General features: G+C 42.2%; 1 protein-coding gene across 1 annotated transcript; it reads right to left on the minus strand.

Moving 5' to 3' along the window:
• Window positions 1-1,888: 1,888 nt before the first annotated feature.
• Window positions 1,889-11,931, minus strand: LOC110587843 (acyl-coenzyme A synthetase ACSM2A, mitochondrial-like). Its single transcript, XM_044912244.1, has 4 exons — window positions 11,898-11,931; window positions 10,074-10,258; window positions 4,714-4,924; window positions 1,889-2,102 (listed from the first exon to the last, which is right to left on the minus strand). The coding sequence occupies exons 2-4, from the start codon at window positions 10,248-10,250 to the stop codon at window positions 1,891-1,893; spliced, it is 600 nt and encodes a 199-aa protein (XP_044768179.1). The 5' UTR covers window positions 10,251-10,258; window positions 11,898-11,931; the 3' UTR covers window positions 1,889-1,890.
• Between the last annotated feature and the right edge of the window lie 727 nt (window positions 11,932-12,658).

Raw genomic sequence — 12,658 nt, forward strand, 5'->3', positions numbered from 1 at the left:
CCTAAAAAATTTAAAAATAGAGCTATCCTATGACCCAGCAATTGCACTACTGGGTATTTACCCCAAAGACACAGATGTAGTGAAAAGAAGGGCCATATGCACCCTAATGTTCATAGCAGCAATGTCTGCAATAGCCAAACTGTGGAAAGAGCCGAGATGCCCTTCAACAGATGAATGGATAAAGAAGATGTGGTCCATATATGGACTGGAAGGGGAAATGCACATAGACCTTGTGCTAATCCTATTAGACACATGGCTCAAAGCACTGAAGAGGTTTAGAGATCCCAAGTTATCTGGAACAAAAATGTCCCACCAAAGGTCACTAGATACCCAGCTTGCTAAGCCATGCTCCCTCTTGCCCGGCTTCCCAACTGTCTTTCTCAGAAGCAGCAGATGGTAGCCCATGCAAAGAGAACTGGATTTGAGCTCAGGAAAGTCTCAAGCCCTGGTCATGTAGTTTTCTGTAGAGAGAAAGGGTTTCTCTTACCCAGCATCCATCTTGGCCTTGATGCCCAGGCTTGAGTGGGAGTGTTCTGCCATCTTGGGAAGGCCACTAGTCCCACTGGTGAAGTAGATGGCAGCTGCTTCTTGGCTTCCAGTCTCTACACAACAATGAGTGGTAGATGCTTCTCTGACAAAGACACAGACTGTCACATTCTCAGATCTCCCTGGGACACTAGATGTCCCGGCGACTCATCTCTTCCCATCTTCCCTCATGCTGGCAAGTCAGCCAACCCACTTCAGAAGGGGTGCTTATGAATGATTAAGATCAAGGGATTCTGAGTCAGTCACACCTGGGCTCAAAACCCACTCAGATTTGGCACTTGATGTGACTTCAAACTATTTATTTAACTTCTTTGAGTTTCACTTCCTGTATCTGTGAAATGTCACCAATAATATCCATCTCATAGAGTTACTGAGAAAATTAACTGTAACACAAAGAAAATGAGCAACTTGCTTGGCAAAAACTCCATAAATGTTAACCTGATTGTTGTTGGGAGCCCTCACAGGATACCAGTTAATAGTAGGTGCTCATTTAGTATCAGTTTTCACAATACAATCTCCTCTATTCCCTTGACTTCCCTCTCTTGAACATCTCCTCTAGTGTCCCAATTTCAAGTCTTTCAAAGCTGGTTGCATGTTGTCAACTTCTCTGACAGTTATCTTAAAGACCATGACATTAGAAAAAGCTTTTGTTCTCCTTAGGGGTTTCTTAAGGTCTGTGTCTCTAATGGAGGGAGTCCAGACATGTGACAGGGAAATGCATTCTTACAGCCAAGCCTGCCATACACTGCTGGAAGGACTAATAGAGTCCTCTGCTTTAGAAGCCTAGCTTAGAGATACAGAGGGTGAGAGGAGGATATTCACTATATCATCCTCTGCATTTTACCTCAGATGCTCTTGGCCTCACCTCTGATTCCTGCCAGGTTTGCAGTAAACAGCTCTGGGCATTTCAATCCACTTGGTGGTGCTTCTGGTGTGGACTATGGCTGATTCACTTTGTGCCCCAGGATTTCTCTGTTGCCATGATGGCATGGGACTCTGAGCCTGCTCTGCATGTATGCATATGCAGCCTGGAAGTATGGGGTAGATGATACCCACCCCCATACAACCGTCCACCAATGGGGATCAGAGGCTGATGGCTCAAAGATTGTCAGTCCTTCAGTGGATAATGCTGAGAGGCATTCTGTGAGGTCCCTGCAGATCAAGCCCACTTATCGCATGCAGTGACTCAATAATAAACTCTTAAATTAGCTTTTCCTTCATCCCTGCTTCACACTCCCCCACCCCACACTCTGCTCGCTGGAGCTCCCAAATAAAGCACATACACATAAGTGGTTTGTTCAGTTTCCACTTTTGGTGAAAACACAGGCTGAGACATGTAGAAACTCACCGTAGTAGTGTCTTAAAGTCCAGCCACCCATCCCGGCTTTTCTCAGATACGAGTAGCTTCATTTTCAGAGAAGGGCAGTCAGAAGCCACAGCGTCCACTACCTGGGCCACTTCATCCCCAGCCACGATGGCCCTGGCTTTAGACATCTGCAGCCTATAGAGAATGTCCTTGGCTTTCATTTGGATAGTCCCGGGCATGAAGACGAGGCCTAGAGAAGCCAAATGTCTTAGAGAGAACTGGGAGGGATGGTTATCTTCTTCCCTAGAGAAGCTTGATGTAATCAACCAGTGGGGAGCAAATGGGGGAAGATGGGTTGAGGAAGGGATGACCAATGGAGAATATCAGTAGCAAGGCACCAAAGATTAGAGAGTGATTTGAACACCAATTTCCTGGGTGTGTTAGAACTGTAAGGGGTCAACCAGGACTAAGGAGAGAAAATGAGTTGCCTGATGTCATGCCATGGACAGTCTAAGTGCCTCCCACACACACAATGCCCTACGGAAGTTTCACGTATCCAAAGACTTTCATACAGTAATTAAACTACGGAAAGGCTCTTAGAATTTCTCCATCCTGAAACACAGGTCCTGCTCTAGGGCCTGGTTACTTCTCCCAAACCTGGAACACGGAATTTTCTTGGGCAAGAGTGCTCTTAGCTTTGATTTTGTCTTCTATCTTGATTAGACCTGTGTGATTTTGTTTATTCTTCTGGAGAATAACTAGACTTACATTTCACCATTTACAAAGCTTATTTCACATGTTCCTCCTCATGCACAGCTTTTACCCCTGGCTCACTTTCTTCCCACTCTTAATACTTCAGGATCCACACTGCAGACCTGTTAACCAACTCCAGTGTGTCTCCAACACAATGGCCATGTTGAGTCAGGCCCGCAGAAAAACAGACACATGTCTCCCACTAAGTTCTCCTTCCCTTCAGATGGTAATCTCTCAGGGTGTCATCTTCCTTGTGTGGCCTGTTCACTTTCTCCATGGGGCCTCAAGTTCCTACTTTCTACTTCCTCTGATTACTCCTACATCTTGACCATACTTACATCTTCCTCCTTATTGATGAGAATACCTGTTACATGTGAGAGAAGCCAGGAAGGGTCAGGTGGGAATGAGGGTAGGTTGTGCAGGTGTTTCTGTGACTCTTCTTACACCTCTCCACTTCTCATCTCTTGAATCTAAAGGCTGATGATTCTTGAATTTCTGTCTCCATCTCAGATATTGTGCCCTTCAGTGCAACATCTCACTTTCCAACCCTTCTTTTCTTTTTCCCATACATATTTTAATTGGTATATAATAGACATATAACACTAGGTTTAGGTGTACCACATAATAATTTGATATATAGATATATTATTAAATGATTACCATGCTTAGCTAACATCCATCACCACACATAATTACAAACTTTCTTTTCTGGTGATAATAACTTTTAAGATCTACTCTCTTAGCGGCTTTCAAATACACGATACAGTATTGTTAACTATAGTTCCCATGCTGTACATTACATCCCCAGGACCTATTTATATTGTAACTGGAACTTCTCATCCCTTCTTGAACATCACATGGGTACCTCTAACTCAACAGTTCCCAAATTGAATCTGCCATCTTACCCTGACAGCGCCATATCTGCTTCTCCCTGTGGTCCTCACTTTAGTGAAAGCCCGAAGCATCCATCCAGTTGCCAGAGTTTCTATGACTTCTCCATCTCCCTGGCTTTCTTTCTCTATCATATGTCATTCATCAAAAAATGGTATTCTGAGTTTCCTCCTAATTGCCTCTTAAATCCACCCACTTACCTCCATCTCCACCACCCCATCCAAGGTTGAAGCCAGCATCATTCCTTGTTTCCTGTCTGGGTTTCCCAACCTACTCTAGCCCTCCATCATCCCATCTCTATGCACCATCCAGGGTGACCTTTTACGAAGTATGATCATGTCACTCAATCCATCTATGCTTTTCCATTCCTCACTGGATAAGGATGCAGAACCCTCACCATGGCCCCCAGGGTCCTGCCCATCTTTCCAGGCTCACTTGCCACTACTTTCTCCTTGCTGCCTCTAAACACATAGATATCCTTTCAGGTTTTCTCATAATTTGCAAGCTTCCTTCCTCTCTGTGCTGTTCTCTCTGCTTGGGGCATTCCTCTCTGCATCTTCTCCTGGCTGAACCCCACTTATCCTTCAGATCCCAGCCCAAATATCACTCCACTGAGACTTCAGTGACCCCTCAGATTAGTCAGTTCAGGTCTCCTTTTATCACAGGGGTTGGCAAGATTTTTCTGCAAAGGGCCAAATAGTAGATATTTTAGGCCTTGTGGGCCAGATGCTCTCTGTCCCAACTACTCAAGTCTGCCATTGTAGTGCAAAAGCAGCTACAGACAATATGTAAACAGGGCATGACTGTGTTCTAATAAAACTTTATTTACAAAAACAAGCAGCAGACCAGATTTGGTCTATAGGTCATCGTTTGCCAACTTTTTTCTTTCAATAGGTTCTTATAAAATTCTCGTGCCACTTATCAAAATTGTGATTTAATAATTATGTGTGCAATTAATAGTTTAAAGGCTATCTCTCTCGAAAGATCTTTAAGCCCCATGAATGTATAGACCATGTTTTGTCTACTCTGTATTAGCAACCTCTAGCACAGTGCTTGGTGCACAGTTTACTTAAATAATTGAACAAAGGGTGGTATTTCCATATGAGGAGAGACAGCATGCTATGTAGAGGGGACATCTTTTGGGAAGGGTGGTGGAATTTCTCTGCCAACAGATTCACAAGGGAGATAGTGACCAGGCCAGGCAATCAATTACCAACCTGCTCGCATGCAGCCCAGGGTCACCAGCCACCACTCAGGTACTCGGGGCAGCACCACCGCCACACGGTCCCCAGGCTGCAGGCCGCATGCCCCCGAAAGGACATTGGCTGCCTGATGGCTGAGTTCCCTCAGTTGGCTGAAGTTCCACACTATTTCATCCCCATCACCGCTCACCCACCACAGGGCTGGGCCTGGAGGTCGCCTGCCAGCCTGAAGAAAGAGAAGATCTACTGATCAGGGTGGGCTGGCACACACATGCATGTAGAATAAATCATGTCTTGGAATTGTCACATCAATGCTTAGTAGACTTGTTGATCTCAGGATCCCCTCTACACTCCAAAGAACTTTTATTTATATGGGTTCTATCTATCTCTATTTACTACATTAGAAATTAGAGAAATTTTACAAATGTGTGCTTTTACAAATAACAGATGCAAACCATTATACATTACCACAAATATGATATGTTTTAATAAAGAGGTAAGTATATTTTCTAAAACAAAAAAAGGAAAAGAGTAGCTTTGTTTTACATTTTTGCAAATCTCTTTCACATCTTCCTTAATAGAAGACAGTTGGATTCTTTTATTTGTTTCTACCACTATGTTGCAGTCTTACCTGCCATGTAGTCTCTGGAAAATACCACTATATACTTGTCAAAGCATGACAGCAAAAAAGGCAAATTTATCTTAGATTTATTTATTTGTTTTCCCCTCTCTAGGTATTTATTTTTTGTTTTTCTTTTTTATTATGGTCAAATATACATACCATAAAATTTACCATTTTAACCATTTTTTTGTGTTTTTTTTCCATTTTTTTATTAACATATAATGTATTATTTGTTTCAGGGGTATGGGTCTGAGTGCTCACCACAGCACATACCCTCCCCAATGTCCATCACCCAGCCATCCCATCCTTCCCACCCGTCTCCACTCCAGCAACCCTCAGTTTGTTTCTTGAGATTAAGAATCTCTTATGGTTTGTCTCCTTCTCTGGTTTCATCTTGTTTCATTTTTCCCTCCCCTCCTCTATGATCCTCTGTCTTGTTTCTAAAATTCCTCGTATCAGTGAGATCATATGATACTTGCCTTTCTCTGATTGACTTATTTCGCTTAGCATAATACCCTCTAGTTCCATCCACGTCATTGCAAATGGCAAGATTTCATTTTTTTGATAGCTGCATAATATTCCATTGTATATATATACCACATCTTCTTTATCCATTCATGGAGGTTCCTCAAAAATTTGAAAATAGAGCTACCCTACGACCCAGCAATTGCACTACTGGGTATTTATCCCAAAGATACAAATGTAGTGATCTGAAAGGGCACATGCACCCCAATGTTTATAGCAGCAATGTCCACAATAGCCAAACTATGGAAAGAGCCTAGATGTCCATCATTTTAACCATTTTTAAGCATACAGTTCAGTGGTATTAAGTGCATTTGCATTACTGTGCAATCATCACCACCATCCATCGCCACAACTTTCTCATCTTTCTAGACGGAAACTCTGTCCTCATGATACAAGATCTCCCCAGTTCACCACCCTCCCAGCACCTGGCAACCAGCATTCTACTTTCTGTCTCTATGAATTTGACTGCTCTAGGAACCTCATATAAATGGAAAAACACAACATTTGTCCTTCTGTGACTGGCTTATTTCACTTAACATAATATCTTCAAGGTTCATCCTTGTTGTAGCATACGACACAAATTTCATCTTTTTTAAAGTCTGAACAATATTCCATTTTATGGATGTGCCCCATTCTGTTTATCCATTCATCCACTGAACCTACCTTTTGGCTATTGTGAATAATCCTGCTATGAACATGGGTGTACAAGTATCTCTTCAAGACCATGCTCTTCATTTTCATTATTTTTTAAATTTTTTTAAAAAATTTTTTTAAAAGAATTTATTTATTTATTTGAGAGAGACAGAGAGAAAGAGCATGAGCAGAGAGAGGGACAAGCAGACTCCCTGCTGAGCAGGGAGCTCAATGCAGCGCTTGATCCCAGGACCCCAAGATCATGACCTGAGCCAAAGGCAGATGCTTAACTGACTGAGCCACCCAGGCACCCTGTATTTTTTAATTTCTTCTTTGATTTCCTGGTTGACCCATTCATAGCATTGTGGTCAGAAAATAGGCATGGTATGATCTCAATCTTTTTGTACTTGTTGAGGGCTGATTTGTGACTAGTATGTGATCTATTCTGGAGAATGTCCCATGTGCACTCGAAAAGAATGTCTATTCTGCTGCATTGGAATGAAATGTTCTGAATATATCTGTTAAGTCCATCTGGTCCAGTGTGACATTCAAAGCCATTGTTTCCTTGTTGATTTTCTGCTTAGATGATCTGTCCATTGCTGTAAGTGTGGTGTTAAAGTTCCCTACTAGTATTGTATTATTATCAATGAGCTTCTTTATGTTTATTATTAATTGTTTTATATATTTGGGTGCTCCCATGTTGAGGGCATAAATATTCACAATTGTTAGATCTTCTTGTTGGATAGATCCCTTTATTATGATATAGTGCCCTTTTTCATCTTTTGTTACAGTCTTTGGTTTAAAATCCAGTTTGTCTGATATAAGTAAGGCTATTCCTGCTTTCTTTTGACATCCATTAGCATGATAAATGGTTCTCCATCCCCTCACTTTCAGTCTGCAGGTGTCTTCAGGGCTAAAACGAATCTCTTGTAGGCAACATACAGATGGGTCTTGTTTTTTATCCATTCTGATACCCTACGTCTTTTGATTGGAGCATTTAGTCCATTTACATTCAGAGTAATTATTGATAGATATGAATTTGGTGCCATTTTCTTACTTGTTTTTTCACTGTTTCTGGAGATTTTCTCTGTTCCTTTCTCGTCTTTGTCACTTTGGGTCTTTCCTTTGCACTCAAAGAGTACTCTTTAATATTTCTTGCAGAGCTGGTTTAGTGGCCACGAGCTCCTTAATTTTCATTTGTCTGGGAGACTATTTACCTCTCCTTCTATTCTGAATGACAGCCTTGCTGGAAAGAGTATTCTTGGTTGCTGATTTGTCCATTACATGTTGAATATATCGAGCCACTTCCTTCTGGTTTGCCAAGTTTCTGTTGAGAAATCTGCAGCTAGCCTTATGGGTTTTCCCTTGTAAGTTAGGGACTTCTTTTGTCTTGCTGCTTTTAGGATTTTTTCTTTATCACTATAGTTTGCAAATTTAATTATAATATGTCTTAGTGTTGGCCTGCTATTGTTGATTTTGATGGGCGTTCTCTGTGCCTCTTGGATTTGGATATCTGCCTCCTTCCCCAGATTAGGGAAGTTTTCAGCTATTATTTTCTCAAATAAATTTTCTGCCCCCTTTTCTCTCTCTTCTTCTTCTGGGACTCTTATAATAGAAAAGTTATTATGTTTGATGGAGTCACTGAGTTCCCTAAGCAAGACCCTGCTTTTGATTCTCTGGGATATATATCTAAGAGTGGAATTGTTAGATTATATAGTAATTCTACTTGAAATTTTTTTGAGGAGCTGCCACACTGTTTTTCATAGAAGCTGTACCATTTTACATACCCACTGGTGATGCACAAGGATTCCAATTTGTCTTAGTTTTGTTTTGAGATAGTTTTGTTTTCACAGATTACCCTGAGTCTCAGCTATCCTCAGGGTTCCATATCACAGTTTAAAGCAGTACTACAAAGTCAGAGAAAATTTAATAGTAATTGTGTTAGATATTTAAAAATTCCTCAGAGTTGTATCCTTTTGAACTTTGACCAGTAATGTGTAAAAGTGTCATTTTCCTCATAGTCCTGTCAACACAGTATGTTGTCAAGCTCCTGTATTTAACTAAACTAGTAGGTAAAAATATTATTTCAGTGAAGTTTTAACTTACATTACTCTTACTATGAGTGGGGTTGAGCATTTAAGAACCGTTGGAGTTCACTTTTCTTTTTTTTAAGATTTTATTTTTAAAGTAATCTCTATGCCCAATATGGGGCTTGAACTCATAACCCCAAGATCAAGAGTCACATGCTCTACCGACTGAACCAGCCAGGAGCCCCTGAGTTCACTTTTCTATAAACTGTCCATTCATATACCTTGCCCACTTGTATATTTGGTTGTGTCTCTTTATTCTTGATTTCAAGGAGCTCTTTTTATGTTGGGACTATTAACTCTTATGCTGTCATAGGAATTGAATATCTTCCCTCAGTTGTCACTAGTTTCTTTATTTTGTTTATGGCATTGTCAATGTGGTGGTTTTTTTGATGTTTATGTAACTAATTTTTTAAATCATTTCTTTTATGGATTCAGGATTCTGAGTCATGGTAGTAAAGACCTTCCTCATTATTCTAAGGAGGTATAACTTTCAAAGAAAAGCCAGAAATCTAAATTTTTATCTGAAAAATTTTAATTTTAAAATGTTGACTTATTATTATTTTTCAATATTTTATTTATTTATTTAAAAGAGAGCGCTTATGCAACTGCCCACCCACAAGTGGTAAGAGGGACAGAGGGAGAAGCAGGCTCCCCACTGAGCAGGGAGTCTGATATGGGGCTTGATCCCAGGACTCTGGGATCATGACCTGAGCCAAAGGCAAACACTTAACTGACTGAACCACCCAGGTGCCCCTACTATTATTATTTTTTAAGAGTGCCTGCACCATGGGCCATCTTCACCTAGAGGCCCAGCATTTGTGATCTGCACATCAAGGTTGTATCATGGTGCTGGGACCTCAGGCCAACATCATGGTATGACTCCCTTTGAGCACCATGCTCCACCTCTTCATTCATCTTCCATGCTCTAGAATGGTGCGCAGAACTTCAGGCGAAGGCAATGGCGGAATTGGCAATGAATGGGGTGGAATTCCAGAAGTCCAGGGAGGGAAATTTCCATGTTGCTTTCTTTCTCTGATATCTCATGATGGAGCCCTTTTGAACAATCCCTGCCTAGTGGCCACCCTGTTTACACACCCCTAATGACAAGGACACATAATTTTCTGAGAAGACTGACTCAGTCTTTGATCAGTGCTGACTTTCTCTTACTAAACTCCAATCTACTTTCTCTATGACCACAGCTCCCTTTTCCTTATTTTACCCTGGGAGGTCACAAGAGAGCATGTATGTATAGGCAAACTATGTGTCAGCTGCCAGCGCTGGGGTGGGGAAGTGTTCCAGATCGACCCACCCAGCACCAGCCCCCAATGGCTCCTTTCTGCCAAGCCCATGCTCTCTTGCTCCTACCCATGCTGCCTTCATGGAAGATGAACATCTTCATAGCTCATCATAGTACTTGACACATAAGTGCTCAATGAATACTTATGGAATGAATGGATGAATTAATGAACTTTGTTCAACTTTGTGCCCCTTTTCCACCCCATTACCTTCTCCATGTCAGCCCAGTGATCCATCACATCACTAGCAAAGTTAAATTTGGCAGGGACCTCCTGGTGACCCCACTGCAGGGATGCCAGTTGCTTGGTATGAAGGTGGACAGTACGACCAGACATCTGGGTTCCCCATCGGATGCAAACCTGCTGGAGTTTCCGCAGCCAGTGCATGGTCAGACCTGTGAAGCAAAGAGGTCACAGTGGTGAGTCTTTCTGGTATAGACTACTCTAGGTCAGCTGCTTAAGGAGACTCATCGCAACCTTACAGGGTTCTTCCAGAAAGGAATTTGTGGTGGTTATGAGTGAATTGGCACTCAGCATTCAGTTCTGTTTCCCTCTGGTGTGCCATTCTCCAAAAGCACAATACCCAGTCTAAATCCTCTCTCTCCAGCCCTTCTGACAGTCCTATAAACACCCAATTTCATGCAATAAATACCTTTATGTTTAAAATACTGTGGTGTGGTAGATTAAATTGCTTTTTCCAACAATTGCCTCCTCCCTATAGTAGGATTATGTGTTCCCATTCATTTTCACGTGACTTGCCCAGTGCATTCTGGGGAAGAGGATGTATCCACTTCTCATTGGCTTTAGCTTGGTTTGTGGGATATGCTTTGGTCGATGAGATGCGAATGGATGAGATTGTGTAGTTGGTCAGGAACTCTTGCATTTCTGCTTTCTATTATGAGAGTAACATATCCCAGATAGGTGCTGTACCTTCAGCCTGGGTCCCTGGATGACAGCACATGTAGAACTGAGCTGAGCCCTAACAGCCACAGCCAACACACAGACCCATGAGAAAAAATATGTATGGGTATAAGCTTCTGAGGTATTTGGGATGTTTGTTACTACAGGATATGCTGACTAATACAAACAACATCTATTTCCTTCAACTGAATCTTAACTGAGATATCTCTTTTTCCAGGCAAAGAAAAATTTAATTTGGGGAGTGAAACATTCATTACAGGTATACCTCAAAGCAATAAAGCACTTTACTAATAATATAAAGGATCTGTTATTTACCCTACTTATTAATAATCATAAATAAGCAAGTCTCTATTATCCATTAATCTCTCAGGTGGCTATCTAAACCAGTGACATTCAAACTTTTTAATTAACTGAGGTATCTTGAATACTATGCACCTAGCACATGGGGCCTATACCTAGAATCACTTTAGAAATTACAACTGTTATAATTATTGTTTTCATCTATGGTTTGGCTCCAGGGAAAGTAGTTCCAAACCTGTGTAGGCTGGTGTCTGAATTCCAACATGTGTACCTTGATGGGGGTTGCAGAATTTAACTCTAGGACCTTTGATTCAAGGAATCTGGCTAGGAGTCCTGCTAATGGCTGAATTCCCATTCCCCATTTTCTAGGTGGCAGCAGCCAGAATACTCAAGGTATCTCCTCTCAACACTTGTGTCTCCTCTCCTATTTTCTATACAAACAAGTGAAGATACCCTTACCAGCTCCTAGGCAGGAATAGTTATTGCTTTTGTACCTTCTAGTCCCTCTCTCTTTCCTTGGCTGGCTCTTGCTCATCCTTCTGGACTCACCTCCTCAGACAGGCCTCCTTTCCTGCCATCCAACTCCCACCCCCTTTGACTGCCCTTCTCCCAGCCACCTCAGTCCCTCCCTTTGCTGTGCTAAAGACACTTTTCCTTTGCCCAGTGCTGCCTCCTCACTATGACTGGCCCTTTCAAGGTTCCTAGGGATTGCAGATTGCTTTTCCCTGGAGATTTTCACTCTCCTCCATAGCCCTGACTTCTAGAGATCAGTTAGTGACCCATCAGTCCACCATTCCTGACAATAGTGCTCACCTGCCAAGTCCTTTGGAAAGTTTCTCTGGGGATCTCTCGGTCCACCCTCCTCCTGAGAAGACAGCTCCTGAATCCCTACCACCTTTGGGAAGAAGGCAGCTAATCAAGAAGATAAGTCCAGAGTCCCTGTGGTCTTCATGGAGAGCAGAACTAATCATTAACTGTGGACGACTCCAGGGCCTTACCTGGGGTGATGGCAATCCTCCCTGCTGTGTTTATGGAATGCACGGCCCCAGAGCCTTGGCAGGCATCAGGGACAGTTCTTTTAATCCAGGGGGCAAAGAGGAGATTTATGCCCAGGACTGACAGCAAGTTCTAGCTCCAACTAGGGAGAGAGAAACAGAGCTCCCATGGGCTTGATTAGGGCTGAGCACCTAATATTCTCTGTCTCTGCAAATTATCCCACTCCACCTATATTGTCTTGTCCAAGTCAATGAATATTAGCTCTTCTGCAGTTCTGTTTGGGTCATAGGGTCAGAAAAACAAAGACCTTCCCAGGTCATCGAGGGGTTAAGATGAAAGCCCAGAGTGGAACAATACTTCCTTAAGGTCACATAGCAAATCAATCCCAGACCCGGGCCTAGAACCCTAATCCAGTAGAATGGCTCTCACCTGCTGAAGCTGCTGACTGGCAGTGGATCCTCAGACCCTGAGACAAGCACTGGAAAGCAGAGGGCTCTTATCCTCTGAGACAAGCTGTTTTCCAGAAACACTCACCTAAGAGAAAAAATATTGCAGCTGAATAAGAGACTTCTGACATT

Source organism: Neomonachus schauinslandi, unplaced genomic scaffold (assembly GCF_002201575.2).
Source record: "Neomonachus schauinslandi unplaced genomic scaffold, ASM220157v2 HiC_scaffold_746, whole genome shotgun sequence".
NCBI classification, from domain to species: Eukaryota; Metazoa; Chordata; class Mammalia; order Carnivora; family Phocidae; genus Neomonachus; species Neomonachus schauinslandi.

Excerpts from the sequence above, each read along its gene's own strand:
- LOC110587843 (XM_044912244.1), bottom strand. The coding sequence starts at position 10,250 with ATGCACTGGCTGCGGAAACTCCAGCAGGTTTGCATCCGATGGGGAACC. Across the intron at positions 4,925-10,073 it reads ACTGGGCTGACATGGAGAAG|GCTGGCAGGCGACCTCCAGG; the intron begins GTAATGGGGTGG and ends CTCTTTCTTCAG. Across the intron at positions 2,103-4,713 it reads CCTGGGCTGCATGCGAGCAG|GCCTCGTCTTCATGCCCGGG; the intron begins GTTGGTAATTGA and ends TGGCTTCTCTAG.